The sequence below is a fragment of the Alternaria viburni genome (genome assembly GCF_023758015.1).
Source record: "Alternaria viburni strain BMP 2772 chromosome Unknown scaffold_7, whole genome shotgun sequence".
NCBI classification, from domain to species: domain Eukaryota; kingdom Fungi; phylum Ascomycota; class Dothideomycetes; order Pleosporales; family Pleosporaceae; genus Alternaria; species Alternaria viburni.
Window position 1 is genome coordinate 1,118,818 of NW_026055776.1, and position 16,414 is coordinate 1,135,231.

The 16,414-nt window shown below is 52.6% G+C and overlaps 6 protein-coding genes across 6 annotated transcripts; 5 read left to right on the top strand and 1 right to left on the bottom strand.

Annotated features, from left to right (window-relative positions):
* Window positions 1–348: 348 nt before the first annotated feature.
* Window positions 349–1,098, top strand: J4E79_004345 (uncharacterized protein; the record flags this gene model as incomplete). The annotated part of the gene is made up of 3 exons (XM_049353232.1): window positions 349–399; window positions 596–1,011; window positions 1,068–1,098. 3 exons carry the CDS (start codon window positions 349–351, stop codon window positions 1,096–1,098), a joined length of 498 nt encoding a protein of 165 aa, XP_049212611.1.
* Window positions 1,099–1,619: 521 nt separating this feature from the next.
* J4E79_004346 (uncharacterized protein) lies at window positions 1,620–2,785 on the top strand (the record flags this gene model as incomplete). The annotated part of the gene is made up of 3 exons (XM_049353233.1): window positions 1,620–1,827; window positions 1,907–2,255; window positions 2,332–2,785. 3 exons carry the CDS (start codon window positions 1,620–1,622, stop codon window positions 2,783–2,785), a joined length of 1,011 nt encoding a protein of 336 aa, XP_049212612.1.
* A 660-nt stretch (window positions 2,786–3,445) lies between these two features.
* On the bottom strand, window positions 3,446–5,724 carry J4E79_004347 (uncharacterized protein; the record flags this gene model as incomplete). Its single annotated transcript, XM_049353234.1, has 2 exons — window positions 3,446–5,005; window positions 5,059–5,724. 2 exons carry the CDS (start codon window positions 5,722–5,724, stop codon window positions 3,446–3,448), a joined length of 2,226 nt encoding a protein of 741 aa, XP_049212613.1.
* A 590-nt stretch (window positions 5,725–6,314) lies between these two features.
* On the top strand, window positions 6,315–7,466 carry J4E79_004348 (uncharacterized protein; the record flags this gene model as incomplete). Its single annotated transcript, XM_049353235.1, has 3 exons — window positions 6,315–6,617; window positions 6,670–6,838; window positions 6,889–7,466. 3 exons carry the CDS (start codon window positions 6,315–6,317, stop codon window positions 7,464–7,466), a joined length of 1,050 nt encoding a protein of 349 aa, XP_049212614.1.
* Window positions 7,467–8,120: 654 nt separating this feature from the next.
* J4E79_004349 (uncharacterized protein) lies at window positions 8,121–10,491 on the top strand (the record flags this gene model as incomplete). The annotated part of the gene is made up of 2 exons (XM_049353236.1): window positions 8,121–8,306; window positions 8,413–10,491. The coding sequence occupies 2 exons, from the start codon at window positions 8,121–8,123 to the stop codon at window positions 10,489–10,491; spliced, it is 2,265 nt and encodes a 754-aa protein (XP_049212615.1).
* A 1,332-nt stretch (window positions 10,492–11,823) lies between these two features.
* On the top strand, window positions 11,824–16,155 carry TR06 (ABC-type transporter tr06; the record flags this gene model as incomplete). Its single annotated transcript, XM_049353237.1, has 6 exons — window positions 11,824–12,021; window positions 12,068–12,173; window positions 12,232–12,374; window positions 12,425–13,313; window positions 13,375–16,073; window positions 16,129–16,155. The coding sequence occupies 6 exons, from the start codon at window positions 11,824–11,826 to the stop codon at window positions 16,153–16,155; spliced, it is 4,062 nt and encodes a 1,353-aa protein (XP_049212616.1).
* Window positions 16,156–16,414: the final 259 nt, after the last annotated feature.

The following is a 16,414-nucleotide window of genomic DNA, read 5'->3' on the forward strand; positions in this document are numbered from 1 at the left end:
TTTCTGCTTGGTCATCTAAGCGAAGTCGGCGATATATAATGAATTCTTGAGACTGTTGTTCTTGTATGCATCCGGTCCAGATCATTCACATGTTGCGATGCTCCACATGGATGTGCTGTTCCTGTGCTTGGCGCTTTCGCTACGTCGCCGCTAACGCGCTCAGGATGACGTCGGTCACCGCCCACTAAGCGAACTGGCATGTGAGGGAGCCTGTTTCCGGTCTCACACGATCGCCCATTGACTTCGCAGCTTCCCGGTATCCATCGACTGATCTGCAAACCTCACATCAACCCTTGCGACAACACTTTTTTCACTTCTCTATCCAACCTCCACTACCCCTCATACATCATGTCTTACGCAGAGATGGCCGCCAAGGGCCCCAAGCAGACCCCCGAGGAGGTGAGTTATTGAAGAGCGCTTGCAATGTGTGCCAATGCTAACTTGAAGACAGGCGTAAGTCACCCGTTCATTTGGAAGGAGTTTACCCCTCCGACGTCAGCTTTGACGATGCATGACGGCACCCTGTGTTGCATCTTGGTCAAAATACAAGACCTGTGTTCTGAGGCATGAAGCTGCTAGAGTTGTTCTGACGTAGCATTGCAGTCGCGCCCCCGCCCAACCTGAGGTCGAGCACGCTTCCGACGACAGCGTACACTCCCTTGTCGACGTAGACAGCCCGCACATCTCCTCGGTCCCCTCGGACTACGAGTCGCAATCCGTCAAGACTGACACGCAAGCCGAGCGCATGGAGCGTGAAGAGGAAATCAAGGAAGAAGCCAAGCACATCAAGGACCGCGCTGCAGCAAAGAAGGAGGCAGCCAAGGACAAGATGAAGAAGAACGCCGACAACCCGGTCGTGCTGAGCAACGCAGTTGGTCTTGCCGTTGTCGGTGGCATCGTTGGATTCGGCGCATACAGGCAGTATGCCCGCGGCGAGCTGACCGGCAAGGTCGTCGCGGCCTGGGCTGCTGTCATTGGATTGTTCGGCGTTGGCGACTACTACGTCAGCCAGTATGTTGCCCCAGCAGGAAGTGCTCTGGTGGCATATGTGCTAACATTCGCAACAGATACTTCTTCAAGCGCAACCCACCGAAATAGACGTGCTGCCTGATCGCTTTGTTCAAATTTGCACTCCACTTCAATAGCACCTCGTACGACGGAATCATGCTGAAATCTTGATCATCTGGACTGTACCGATTTGGCTATGTTGTCTTCATCTTTTCCGCGGTACCATACAGCAAGCAAGGGGTTCTCTACTCGGTTTCGGTCTTGAGGCGAGATGCCTTCATGAGTCCACTTCTGTATATATGAGGTCAACGTTCAATATACCCGTTCAAACACCATCTTGACCACACAAAATTGATTCAGATTACGCATGAACTTTTGAAGGATTTGCGACTGCGTCCTGATAACCATGTCGGATATACTTGAGACGATGCCCAGAATTCTCGGAAGTTCCACCACGTGATCCAAGATCTCCAGCCACGCAGATCCCTGCTCCTTCCGCTTAGAAATGCAGGTCCCATAACTTTTACGTAGTGACGACACTTCCATGTACCGTTGACATCCGCCACGTCCCTCTCTTTGCATCTCTTTCCTGTTTCACATCTTTTAGCATCATGTTTCGTGCAGCCCCACGGTTAATTGTGCGTCCAGCGCTGCGAGCCGCGCCACTACGGTCTGTCGCGCCGGCCAGGCGGTACTTGAGCACCGCACCACCATCACAAAAGTCGAGAAGTTTCAAGAGCTTAGTTGCGAGGCTGGGTGTTGCCGGAGCAATAATATACTATTACAACACCACGGATGTTTTCGCAGAGGAGCCAAGACGTATGTTCAGACGCCAATGGACGGACGAATTGAACCAGAGTAGCTGATCCTGCCTCAGAACTTGTCCAACCCCTCCCAGAAACCGAAGTCGAATCCGAGCACCTCCCCACCATCGAATCCATCTCCGAAGAGCGCAAGCGACGACAAGCAGTACAGGCACAACTAGAGGCTCAGAAGCAAAAAGAGGCTGAGCGCGCACAACAGAATGCTAAGCCTTCAGAGGATGGCCAGGGTGGCATAGAAGGACTCGAGGAAGAGGCAGACCAACAGGGCGCATTCAACCCAGAAACAGGCGAGATCAATTGGGATTGCCCATGTCTGGGCGGCATGGCTCATGGCCCTTGTGGTGAGCAGTTCAAGGCGGCATTCAGCTGCTTCGTGTACTCCACCGAGGAGCCCAAGGGCATGGACTGCATCGATAAGTTCAAGTACGTCCACACTAGACAGCAGAGCCGTAACAGGACTGCGCAGTTTACGTTTGAACAAGTAGCTGACAAAACTCAGGGACATGCAAAACTGTTTCCGTGAATACCCCGAAGTCTACGGCTCAGAGCTAGACGCTGACGCCGACGACGAAGACGACATGACCGCCTCCGCCGAAACCCCATCCAACCCCTCCAACGCGCAGCAAGACTCCTCATTACAACCCTCCACCAACGACCACGCCGCATCAGCGAAGGGAAAATTCTCCGGTGAACGCAACTCGAAACCCCACACACCAGAAAACAGCCTTGTCCCCGAAGAGTACAAGCCAAACGCCAAACACAACCCCGTAAACGACGCAAGGGGAGACATGAGCAGCCTGGATAGCGAGAAGGAGAAGGAGAAGAGCAAGCAGAAGCCAAAGGGCGACAGTGATACCGAGCGAGCGAATAAAGCGAGGGCGCAGGTTAAGAGCCAGGAACCTGTTAGTGAGAGCGAGAGTATGGTGCCGAAGGCTAGTCATGATGCGAAGTGATAGGAGTACAGGGAGGCTGGAGAGGAAGTAGAGGGGTTGTGAGGCATGTGTGATGAAGGTGGCATGCATGAAGAGATGATGGCATTGTATTATATAGTTACGTGTACAGCATGTCTGAAGAACCAAGGCGGCATTTAGACAGTGGTGTTCAACGCTTCTCTGCTACTGACGAAAATCATGTACGGTATATAGTTTCAACAAGACATTCTTGCAACATTCACATCAAAAACTCTTGAATGTGCTGAGAAAAGGAATTGCAATCGATCTCGATAACAGAAACTACTTGTACAGCAGGCACTCCCGCCTGCCAGAAAAGAAAGGACTTGAACACATCGGACCATTTGTAGCATAATCTTAGTTCCGAATAAGCGTAGGTACCAACTCAATGTACGCCAGAAAACACCCCTTTGAGACCAACAACCACATATCCCCCAATCCAATTCAGCGCATCATGCTATCCTGACGTTTGTGGTCTTCACCGTGTCCGTTGTGAGGCTTACAATCGACACGTGAGTTACACTGTCCCAAGTCCTCACTACCAATGACACTTGTCTGTTCCTCCTTTGTTCCAATGCGATAGTAAGGAAGCGTCTCATACGCACACCCCGGCCTTGACTCAGAGGACCACATCTTGAACACGTCGCGCGCGCTAAGATGTCTCTAAATCTCTACTTTGCTGTAGCCCTCTGCGCCCTCGGCAAGGGGCTGAGCAACACCAGCGTCGACGCTGTCGCGCTTGACGCCCATGCTGTCTTCGCCCTTGCCTACGCCGAACATGCGCATGGCTTCCGTTAGCGCCTGGACGGCATCTTCGTTACTCATGCTGCCGGGGAGCCCCTGCCCGCCCATGGAGCTGCTGATGCGCTTGGTAGCGTCTTCGAGTGCGCGGACTCTCCTCTGGAAGTTGAGGCGGTCCATGAAAAGCTGCTGGCGGCGGCGTTGCAGATCGCGACGTTCGGCGGAAAGGAGCTTCTCGAAGTCGTTGAAGTGAGCGAGCTTGAGCTGTAGCTTTTGTAGCTGGAGGTTTACAGCGCCGGAGACGAGACGGGTGATGTGGCGTTCTTCGTGCGAGGCTAGTGCTGAGGAACGGGCGGCGGAAAGGGCGAAGGGAAGGGTGGCTAGAGGGTTAGGGTTGGAGGACGAGTCGGATTCCCGTGTGGCTACGGCAGTGGACTCGGCAGAGGGATCGACGTCCATAGCGTCGCCGCCTTCTGGCTTCATGTCTGAGGCGGTCGCTGCGGGTGTAGACTGTTCGCCTTCCTTCTCTTTGCCCTTCTCTGATGGTGCGGTCGGGGCTTTGTTGATCTTCTCTTGAAGGATGCGCTTCATCTCGCCGACACTGCGCCCTGACGCTACCGCCGCCTCTGTGACGTTTGCAGGAGCAAGACCAGCAAGGAAGCTGACGACGCTGAGAATCGGGTTGTCGGCGTGGTGGATGGGTACACGGCCCTCGCTGAGGTACTCCAGATCGCGCAAGAATTTGGTTGAAGGAGCTGCAGATTGTGACTCTGGTAGATCCGCCTCGATGTACTTGTCCTCAATCTCGAGCTGCAGGAACTTCATCACGCACTGCTCGCGTGTCTTCGTCTGGACGTGGTCGGCGACACGGTTCCAGTCATCGTCAAACTCCTCCAAGCCCTCGAGTAGCAAAAGAGTCTCCTCTTCCGTCCACTTCTCTTCCGTCTCGGCCGCTGCTGAGTTCTCCGGGTTGGAGATCTTTGTGAAGTCGGCTGAGGATGTGCCTTGCGGGAAGTTGCCCTCTACAAAACACCTGGGGCAAAGGTCGCGCTTCAAGCCACCAGCAGCCTTGATCTGGCCAGTCTGCTCGGAAGGTTTCGTTTCATGGAAATGTACACGGGTACATTCGACGCCGCAACTGAAGCAGTTGATGACCTTGGTTGGCTCCTTTGCAGCGGCTTCGAGATCCTTGACGTCTACCGAGCCGTTGGCGGCACCTTCGCCATTAGCAGCTTTTGGCTCCACGGACGCTTCTTTGCCATTGGCCTCGTAGATGTTTCGTCCAGCTAAAGACTTGGTCTCGCTCTTTGCCGTCGGTTGCTGGCTCGCAGCACGGTCAGTGGCTGTGAGCTGCTTTCCGTCCGTGACTTTTGAGCCTGGTCCTGGTTGGAAAGGTTGCAGTCCGCGGGGGGTATCGACTGTGACACGGAAATGGCCGGTGAATGGAGGACCAATGTTCGATGGGCGTTCTTGAGGGTCGACCTGGTTGATATGTTAATTACGACTCAATGTAATCATATAGCGGCAAGATTTACTTGGTAGTTGATCAATCCCCACTGCTCGAGGAAAGCGTGCACGCGCATGATAGCACAGACATCTCCTGCAAGATTCCTTCGGCATGCGGTAACTGTGAGGTACTCGGATGGGTTCAGGCGGTATGTGTTGATCATGAAATCGCGGTAATCGCGGTACACGGCCGGTGTTTTGCTGCGGTTGCGACCGTTGAAGAACTCGGGCAGGGCTTTGCGCTCGCGGTAATCGATGTAGCGCATGTCGAACCAGGTTGCGTAGCTCGGGATGATGGTCGCATATGTCTGAGTAACAAAGTGTGAACGCGCTGCTGACTGCAAATCGGCTTTTGCTTGCGCCTCTGGGTCAGCAACTTCACCACCCTCGCCGTTCTCCTTTTTCGCGTCGTCGACGCCGCCCATCTCTTCGTCATCCTGGCCATCGGCGTCTTCCGCTTCCGGTCTTGGGCCATCGGGTGCGTCGAGAGGGTTATCTGATGCAGCTGTGGGCGTGGCAGTAGCAGGATCGTTGGAAGACTCCTTGCCGGGTGCGTCTTCGAGCATGCTGGTATCTACGGAACTTAGCGGACTGTCGACTTGGAGGTTTTTCAAGGTCGGTGATTGGAACATGCGATCCAAGTCGGCAAGATCCAGTGCACCTAGGAGCTCGTCGTCATGGAATAGGTCGTCCATGGTGTTGACGCGACGGGCGGTGGGTATGGTGATGATTGGAATCAGGATGCGACCTACCTTGATCGAGCGCATTGGTGTCTGTGGCACCTTCTCCAGTGAGACTTGGGTCCTGCGCAGTTGCGCTTGCTGTCGCGTCGTCGGCCATGGCTCGGGGCGTGCTGTGCGATGCGACGGAGCTGGAAGGCGCTATGCGGCAATGCAAAGGGGAAGTCGCGGGCGCGAGTACTCGGAGCGATTGCGCGATCGCAACGTGTCTTTTTCAACGTGCTGCCGCGTGGTCGTTGTTGGATGAGGGTGGGGATGGGGGGCTGCGATGGGTGGGTTGGAGTCGCGTCTGAAGTTCGCGATGCTCTCGAACGCCTAAGCAAAAAGAGCACTAAGGAGCATGGAGTAGTCTCACGTGATCAGCCTGCAGCCCCGGGCGATGCAGATGCAAGGCTAGTGCCGGATAACTAACCTGGCCAAACCGAGGTCATAGTTCTCCGCGCCGTTGGCTTGCTTTCACTATTGCTCGACGAGGCGTCCTACACCACCTTCTCCAATTTAGCGGGTCTGTTTCTCCCAGAGGCATCGCACTGCTCTCGCCCACCATGTTCTCCGCCGCTCGTCAATCCGCCCTCCGCACAGCTCGCACACGGCTTCGGCAGTCGCAACCCACGGCCGTACCCCAATACTCCGCCTTCGCACGGTTAGCGTCGACGTTTGCCATTCTCGAGCAGAAGGAAGGAAAGATCGTGTCACAGTCATTGGCCGCCATCACAGCAGGGACAAAGCTTGGAGGCTCAATAACAGCCTTCATTGCTGGAAGTGGGGTCAAGTCGGCCGCAGATGAGGCAGCCAAGTCAAAGGGCGTAGAGAAGGTCATCTACGTCGAGAATGGAGCATACGACAGGGTTGGTAGTCTAAAGAGATATGGAATGACACGCGGCTGACAACATCTTGCAGTGTCTCCCCGAGAACTATGCGCCACTCCTGGTTGAGAACATCAAGAAGGGTGGATACACACATGTCGTCGCCGGTCACTCAGCATTTGGAAAGAACATAATGCCGCGTGTCTCGGCACTTCTGGACACACAGCAAATATCAGACATTACCGGCATCGAGAGCGAGGACAGTGAGTGGGCATCTTTTGGAGTACACGAGGGGTTGTTAACCAGACTACAGCATTTGTTCGCCCAATCTACGCCGGTAATGCGATCATGACCGTCCAGTCGTCCGACAGCACCAAAGTCATCACCGTTCGAGGCACCGCATTCCCCGCGCCTGAGACCGAAGGCGGAAACGCAACAGTAGAGGAGGGCGTCGACCCCAAGGCCGAATGCTCAACAGAGTGGATATCCGAGGACCTCCAAAAGTCCGACCGTCCCGATCTCGGCTCTGCAGAGAAGGTCGTCTCCGGAGGTCGTGGTCTGAAATCAAAGGAGGAGTTTGACAAGCTCATGCCACCGCTAGCAGACGCGCTCGGTGCCGCTATTGGTGCGTCAAGAGCAGCAGTCGACAGTGGCTTTGCAGACAACAGCTTGCAAGTGGGCCAGACCGGAAAGAACGTTGCGCCACAATTATACCTGTGTGCTGGTATCTCTGGTGCTATCCAGCATCTGGCTGGTATGAAGGACAGCAAGGTTATCGCAGCCATCAACAAGGATGCCGAGGCACCCATCTTCCAGGTCGCGGATGTTGGTCTTGTTGGAGATCTTTTCGAAAAGGTCCCAGAATTGACCGAGAAGCTCAAGTCGCAATAAGCATTGAGCGCATTGATACCTGTTGTATATAGTTTGAACAATATATCGACCGAACAAGGAACATGACTGCCACCAAGTCGATAACTAGGAGATATCCCAGCGCTTTCTCAAAATTATCGCAAACCACGGCATGAAGCACGCAAGCACATCCTATGCTTTCCAAAGAATCTCTAACTGCACGTGAAGTATTAACCTTTTGATCTCCAAGTAACCCCGGCATTCGCAGCTTGGCGTGCGTCAACGGCTGATCGACGCCAGCACCCAGCATTCGTCTCCACTACGCCGCGATAGCCGAGTCATCGAATCTGGCAATCTTGTTGGAGACCTGCTGAAACGCGCGGCCATGAACTCGCTGCTGAAGTTAATCTCTGATTTCCAAATTCTGCATCGTCTTCCGTGTCTCCTCTCAACTGTAGACGCTTTCACATTCGCAGTGCCACCGCTTCCGCTCTAGCGCCAGTTTCTCAGCAACTAGTCACACGCGTATATCCGTGCCCGACATATTGATCGCCGTTTCGCACCTTCTCGAGTTTTGCAGTGGAGGACGAGCCTGAGGATACTTCGCGTTCTGAACTATTGTTATCATTTCTGGGTTTATCAAAGGCCCAGCTAACTGTCTGGGGTTACGATGTCTGATGCCGGATCGCTCCGATGATGGCGCGTGAACATGAGGAACCGGGGCAGCCGAGCACGTCGGAACAATATAACGCCCAGGGAGAAGAAGAGCAAAGAAAAGAGCAGTTGACACGGAAAGACAATAAGAAGAAGAGATGGTGGAATGTGTGGAAGAAGTGGGAGGGGCAGGATAGCGATTGGTGGTTCGCGAGCACTGGGATACCCGTAAGTGATGATTCGCACTGAAGTGTCGTTGCAAGAGGTTCATATGGCTCTTAACCACTACATCGACTTGACGAACTACGTTGTTCAGATGCTAACACCAAGTAAGCTCCTCGCTGCAACTCTCGGCCCCCTAGCAAATGTGAGCTCAATCGCCGCACTCGTAACTCCCTGGAGACAGCAAAACATCATCAACGGCGAACGAATCTCAGACTTTAAAGGCGTACCTTTCGGCGACCCGAGATGGTGCTACTGGATCAACGTAGCATCGCTGATCTGCGGCTTTCTCGGCAATCTCTTCCTTCTTCTGAACTTTACGCAAAGGATTCGCTATATCATTGCCCTACCCGTCACTGTGGTTCTATGGTATCTTTCATCTGCTTTCCTCATAGCGATAACGATATGTATGAACACTTACGAACCGCCCATCCGTCCGGAACAAGGATACACGCAAGGCTTTTGGTACGCGATTGCAGCTGCGGCGTTTTACACCATCTGCTCTATGCTTCTCATGGTCAACATGCTGGGCTTCTTTCTTGGCCATTACCCTGAAAACTTCGCTTTGAGCGACAGTCAAAGGACGCTTATTCTACAGACTATGGCGTTTTTCATCTGGCTAGGCGGTGGCGCTGCAGTCTTTGCGAAACTCGAGCAAGATGCTGGGGAAGACAGTTGGAGGTTTGCCGATGCCTTGTACTTTTGCGACGTCACTATCCTAACCGTTGGATTTGGCGACCTAGTACCTACGACCGATGTTACTAGGGGTATTGTCTTCCCGTACTCTGTAGGCGGAACGATCACGCTAGCGCTCATTGTCTCCTCGCTTTACACAGCAGTTCGCGAGCTCGGTGACGAGAAGATTGTTCAAAAGCATGTCGATCGCATGCGCGAGCGGGTCGCAGAGCGTACAGTTACCAACTCGTTTGACCTCCGTCACCGAGAACGAGAAGCCCACCATCTGGTTCGGAAACGCACACTTGGCATTCCAAAGATATCAGGACCTAGTCAACCACGGCCCTTTCGAACCCCCATGGGCGAGTCGGTCCAGCATACATCGACTATGCAGGGTGTCGCTCATGCCCTACATATCGGTTCCTCCAAGCCCAAGATCATGCTGTTGAAAGAAGAAAAAGACCGTTTTGAAGCTATGCGCAAGATCCAAGCCGACTCGAAGAAGTTCAAGCAGTGGATGGCGCTGTTCTGGTCCATCACCACTTTTTTGATTCTTTGGTGTGTGGGCGCAGTCGTGTTCTGGATCACCGAAGAAGAAACACAACACTTGACGTATTTCCAGTCACTCTACTTCTGTTATGTCAGTCTTCTAACCATTGGGTATGGTGACTTGGCACCGAGATCAAACTCTGGGCGCTGTTTCTTCGTCATCTGGAGCTTGATTGCCGTTCCGACCATGACTATTCTGGTCTCCGATCTAGGCGACACTGTCGTGGCCAACTTCAAGAAGTGGAGTGACGAGCTCGCGGATTTTACAGTACTGCCCAAAGCAGGAATCTGGCGTTCTTTTCTGGACAAGCACCCTTGGTTGCTGCGATGGCTACAGCGGTGGACAGATAAACGGGCGAGAAAGAAACGATTGATAAGGGGCTTTGACGTCTCGGATCCACCGTCTGATGATGGCATCGTAGATTCTTCGGACCCGCAAGACAGAGAGAGTATATTAAACGACCCCGAAGATCGCGAAGCAGCAACCGATATAGAACTGACTCTCCACCCCACCGTCCCAGCCCTCGCCTCCGAAGCCGAAGCCGACGTCACCAGCCCTCCCACCCAAACTTCGCTTACTCGTCGTCTCGCCCTGTCCATCCAAAAAGTTTCACTCGACCTCAAGACCAACGACAAGCGCTATACATATGAAGAATGGGTTGAATTCACACGGCTCATCCGCCTGACGAGTCCAGAGCGTCTAGACCGCAATGTAGACACCGACAACATGGTTTCTGAAGACGAGAACGAAGAGGGGTTGGTGAATTGGGATTGGATCGGAGACGATAGTCCCATGGTGTCCGGTATTAGTGAGAGCGAGTGGCTTATGAAGCGGCTGATTGAGAGTCTGGTGAGGTTGGAGAAGAGGAAGGAGGGTGCCAGGCGGAGGTCTGATGTTGAGGCTTTGAGGGAGATGGAATGTGGGAGAAGTGTGCGGAGTCGGCAGGATAGCATTGGGGGTCAGTAGGTATGGCGAAATCAACCCATTTTTATCTGGAATGTTCAGCGATAGCGAGGTGGACCTCTGTTGGGACGTTTGGGCCTAAAATGGGAGGTCTTCTTATCGAAATTTCATTGTTGATAGTATTGAAAGGCGGTCATTAACTTCTGTTGCTTTGTTCCTCAACTGGATGCCACTGACTGAAGAATGCGGTACCCATACTGAGCTCGCAGGGATGCGATCATATCATGTACGAAGAACCGGTTGCTTGCAAAGCTAAGCAGAAGATCTCAGGCATCGTGGTGTGAGGTGTGCTTCGAAGTGGGACTAGCGCACTGCATGGCCAATTCCCTCTCAGGCGCCATTGCCGCAACCTACACAGGAACTGGCAGGCATGCACAGTGGTGTGGTGAAGTAACATCTGAAGTACAGGATATCATACCTTCCTGGGGCTCTTTGATCTTAGGCAGCAATATTTAGTCACTCCGTCATCCTTGCAGCCATCCTTAGCACATGTCTTGGCCATGGTCATTTCCTAATTCGGTATGCTCGCGCATTCTCACTGGTCCGCTCGCAAAGTCACGTGCACGAAGGGTGATACCTGCCCCGGTAGGTATGCCAGCTACGAGGTTGTCAAAAAAGCAAACCGATGAGCATCCCCGTCGCTTGCTGTTGCAATCGAAGGCGTTTGCTATTATTTTGAAAGGCTCAAGAGAAGTCTGAAGGCTTGTCTGTGAATAGGCAATGGCTGTGCGAAAGGGAGAGGTTTACTGAGGAGTGCTGGTCGATCGGTGGAGTCGGACGTTCAAGCACCGACGACCGTTCGCTCACTCTGAAGAACGCTTGACAACACCCAAACTGTCCGGGAACTCCAACACCCGCGTGCTCAATTCTCGATACATCTTAGAGAAAGTGTTTGCTGGGCTTTTGTCCAGCATCCGATCGCACTTATTCGCACTGACATCGAGTCTGGGCGTTGAAACACAACAGACGCGCGTTGCCCCTTACGTCTCGCAGGTAGTCGCTCGATTAGGAAGGATGGTGGTGAAGCGAGATATCGCGTGGTTAGCGTATCCTGTGGCTGAGATTCGTAGTGCACTTGGCACGACGAACATTGGCCCCGGTGCAAACGATCGTTCTCAGCTACACTCTCACTCCGAGTTTTGACGGTGTGCGTGTCGAATCGGAACGCGGACTCGGTTTGGTCCGGTGCATCTGAAATACGATATACGGCAGTCACATTACCAGGCATCAATCTTTGCCCCCCGGTTAAGATGACCACCTCCTCTACTATCGAATAATCGTTCATTTCACGCTTCGACTTTGCCGATTTCTTACGCTCTTTTGTATCGCACTGCCATGAACTCCAATGTTACTGACGGTCAATCGCCACCCCAGCCAACCGTCGACGCTGGGGTGGAGAGCACTGCGATCGCCACTCAAGTTTTAGAGACAGGACCCGACGAAAAGCACAGCGTCATCGAAGACGCAGGACACGATGGAATTACCTCGTCAAAGGCAAAGAAAGTGCCTCAAGCGGGCACGAAGAACTACTTCGTGAGTAGATTGCCTTGGATGTTATTCCTGGCTAACGTGCGAGCAGCGAGTGTTCTCGTATGGAACTACTCTCGATTACTGGCTCATATTCATGTGCTGTGTTACTTCGATAGCGTCTGGCGTTACCTTTCCTTTGATGAACGTCGTCTTCGGTAGGATCTGATAGCCTGGAATCTATTGGCGCCTTCCGCAAGCACTGACAGCACTCAGGTCAATTGGTCGGCTCGTTTACCAACTACTTCATCCCGGGGACGACCTTGACAGCTGGAGAGTTCCAAGCCGAGATCAACAGGCTTACCCTCTTCCTTGTCTACCTGTTCATCGCGAAGTTCGTGTTATCCTACATATCAATGGTACGCATACGATCCCTGAAGAGGCTTTCATCATGCTAACACTGGTATAGCTCACCATCCGAATCAGCGGCCTTCGAATCTCTGCTGCGTTGCGTCTAGCATATCTACGAGCTCTTTTCGCACAGCCAATCAGTGTGATAGACACTATAAGTCCCGGCAAAGTGTCCACACGGATTACAACCTCCTCCAATACGGTGCAGCTCGCCATATCGCAGCACTTTGCTATACTCTTCCAGTCCCTTGCATTCGTTATCGGGGCGTATGTGGTGGCTTTCATCAAAGGCCCACTGCTCACCGTAGTCGCCTCTGCCTCGCTTCCGTTCATCCTCGTGGTCTTTGGTATCATATTGCCACCTTTCATCCGCATACACAAGATTACCGAGAAACATCATGAAGATGCTTCTGCTATGGCTTTCGAGATGTTCTCATCTGTTCGCATCCTTACTGCATTCGGTGCAGAGGCGAAGTTGGCAAGGTTGCATGAGGCCTTGCTGGACAAAGCTGCGACGAACGAGCGCAGGGCTGCGCCTCTGATGGGTCTTGTCATGTCACCCATGATGATCGGAATGTATGGCACATTTGCAATTGCGTTCTGGTTCGGGATCAAGCAGTACTCGGAAGGCAAAGGCGACGTTGGAACCATAGTGGTCGTTCTGTTCTCAGTCATGATGGCGATCACGAACATCAGTAGGGTTGTGAGCCCAATTATTGCCATCGCGAAGGCATCATCTGCCGCCACCGAACTATTCATCACGATCGATGCAACGGTCCCTGATACCACTGGATTGAAGGAGCCTGATGTGACCGCCAACGCAAACATCAGCTTTCACAACGTTGCCTTCTCGTATCCAAGCCGACCACATGTTCAGATCCTCGGAGGCCTTGATCTCGAGCTTGAGGCAGGCAAAGTTACCGCTATTGTCGGTCCATCCGGAAGTGGTAAGCAGTTCTTATTCTACAAATTATGGGCTCTTTACTAACCACTTGCCTCAACCTATAGGGAAGTCCACTATTGTGGGACTAGTTCAGCGATGGTATGAATTCTCAGGCACAACGGCCGCCGCATCAGATGAGAAACCGAACGACGCATCGCCCCACGAAGACACGCTTGAAAGCAAGAAAGAAAGCACACAGGAGTCTGGATGGTTCAAGAAAAAGGCTGTACCAAAGGATGAAGGGAAAAAAGCATCTGCGAAGAAGGCTGGAGATGACAAGAGCAAAGACGAGGAGCCTGATCTAGGCCCAAACACTTGCACTGGTACCATCAGGATCGGAGATACCAAGTTACAAGATGTCGACCTAAAATGGTGGCGCTCTCAAATCGGCCTGGTTCAGCAAGAGCCCTTCCTGTTCAACGACACCCTGTACAACAACATCGCGTTCGGTCTCATTGGTACCCAATATGAAGACTTGCCGAAAGAAGAAAAGATGAGATTGGTCGAAGACGCGTGTCGCGAAGCTTACGCCGAAGAGTTTATCGCCAAACTACCAGAAGGCTACGAAACCATGGTTGGCGAGAGCGGCATCAAGCTTTCGGGTGGACAGCGACAACGAATAGCGATTGCGCGAAGCATCATCAAACAACCACCTATACTGATTCTCGACGAAGCGACGAGCGCTATCGATGTACGTACTGAACGCATTGTCCAGCAAGCTCTCGATCGCGTATCGAAGAACCGAACGACTATCGTCATCGCGCATCGCCTCTCTACCATCAGGCGCGCGGATAAGATCGTGGTCTTACGTCAAGGTGCTCTCGTGGAACAAGGCACTCACGATGAGCTCTTGAAGATAGAAGCTGGTGTTTACTACGGCTTGGTTCATGCCCAAGAGATCGCAGCGGAAGCAGAACAAGACACTGATGCCGACCCGCTCGAAAAGGCCAAGAGCGCAGACACTGAGATCCATGAAGACTACAAGCAGAGCACTGATGTCTCCAAATCAGCCGAAGATCCAGAGTACAAGCAGCAAGGTCTCTTTGGCAGCTTCGGGCGTCTTATCTACGAACAACGCGGTCATTGGATCCTATACACCGTTGCCATTCTGGGTGTACTGGCTAGTGGTGTCGTCTACCCGCTTCAGGCCTACATTTTTGCAAACGTCGTCAATGTTTTCACCCTTCCCATGGACGAACTCGTCAGCAAAGGCAACTTCTGGGCAGGCATGTTCGGTGTTCTGGCTGGGAGCACCTTTCTATCCTACTTCTTCATGGGCTCGGCATGCCATCTCATCTCCGTTGCCATAACAAAGAACTACCGGCAAGAATATCTGGACAACCTCATCCGCAAACGCATTGCCTTCTTCGACGATCAGGGGCATAGCCCTGGGTCTCTTACGTCGACCCTGAGCTCGGACTCGACACAGATTCAGCAGCTAATGGCAACGGAGATGTCCGTTGCGCTCATTGCTATCGTCAACGTAGTGGGCTGCGTTATCATCTCTTTCATCTATGGTTGGAAACTGTCGCTTGTTGCCTTATTTGCCGCGCTGCCACTTATCTTGGCTGCTGGATATCTCCGTGTACGCATTGAACTCGAATTTGACAAGACCAACGCGAAGGTATTCGAGAACAGCAGTCAATTTGCTTCCGAAGCTGTCGGTGCTTTCCGCACAGTATCAAGCCTTATCATGGAAGACATGATTGGCGAGCGCTACGAGACCTTGCTCAAGGGTCATGTCACAGGAGCGTTTTCAAGCGCGAAGTATGGTACTCTTATTTTCGCGGCAAGCGACAGCATTGAACTAGCTTGCATGGCTCTTACCTTCTGGTATGGCGGTACTCTGCTGGCTTCCCGCGAGTACAGTCCTGTAGACTTCTTCGTCATCTACCAAGCTATCGTGCAAGGCGCCATTGCAGCAGGACAATTCTTCTCGTATGCTCCCAACATGGCCCAAGCCACGGGCGCCGCGAACCGCATTCTCAGTATGCGTCCACCAAAGTCTACAACATCCACTGCCTATCCGCCTCTAAGCAAACCCGAAGAAGGCGTAGGCATCGAGTTTCAGAACGTGTATTTCGCCTACAAAACCCGCGAAGTGCCCGTCCTATCCAACCTCAACATCCAGGTCCAACCAGGCCAGTTCGCCGCACTGGTCGGTGCATCCGGCTGCGGCAAGTCTACCACAATTTCGCTTCTAGAGCGCTTCTACGACGCAACATCCGGCCGCATTCTCTACAATGGACAAGACATCACCACTCTTGATCCCGCAGAGTACCGCAAGCAGATCAGTCTCGTCAGCCAAGAACCCACGCTGTACGAAGGCACGATACTCGAAAACGTTGCTTTATCCGTCGATACCGCCACGGACGAAGACATCGAGCAAGCATGTCGTGACGCCCAGATCCACGACTTCATCACCTCCCTGCCCGACGGATATGCCCAGCGTCTAGGTCCAAAAGGCATGTCGCTGTCTGGTGGTCAGAAACAACGTCTCAGTCTTGCTCGCGCCTTACTGCGCAAACCGAAACTTCTCTTACTGGACGAAGCGACGTCGTCTCTCGATTCTGAATCTGAGAAATTGGTTCAAGATGCTATTGAGCGCGCTGCTGGCGAGGGCGGGAGAACGGTGATTGCAGTTGCGCATCGCCTTGCTACGATTCAAAAGGCGGATGTGATCTTTGTTCTGGGTAGTGGCATGGTGTTGGAGAAGGGTGATCACCAGGGGCTGTTGAGGAAACGGGGTATTTACTGGCAGATGGTGAGTTTGAATATGATCGACTTATCCGAATTAACATGTGCTAACTCTCGAACAGTGCCAGGCTCAAGCTTTAGACCGGTAATATTTGACGATGCTAACTTCAGCATTCATTACGTTCGCGAAATACTTTCTTGTAATAATCTCTTCTCATCCCTGAAACACTTGTAGTTTTGAGTAGGTGGCTGCAATCGCCCTCTTTAGATATTAAACTCCGATTGCATGGAAATGTGTGATTGCCCTTCTAAATGTTCTTGGAAGTAACCCAGTATATGTTCCGAATTGATCATATCTTAATCTCATCTTGTTATGTACACCCTCCAAGTATCGTGTATGACCAACCC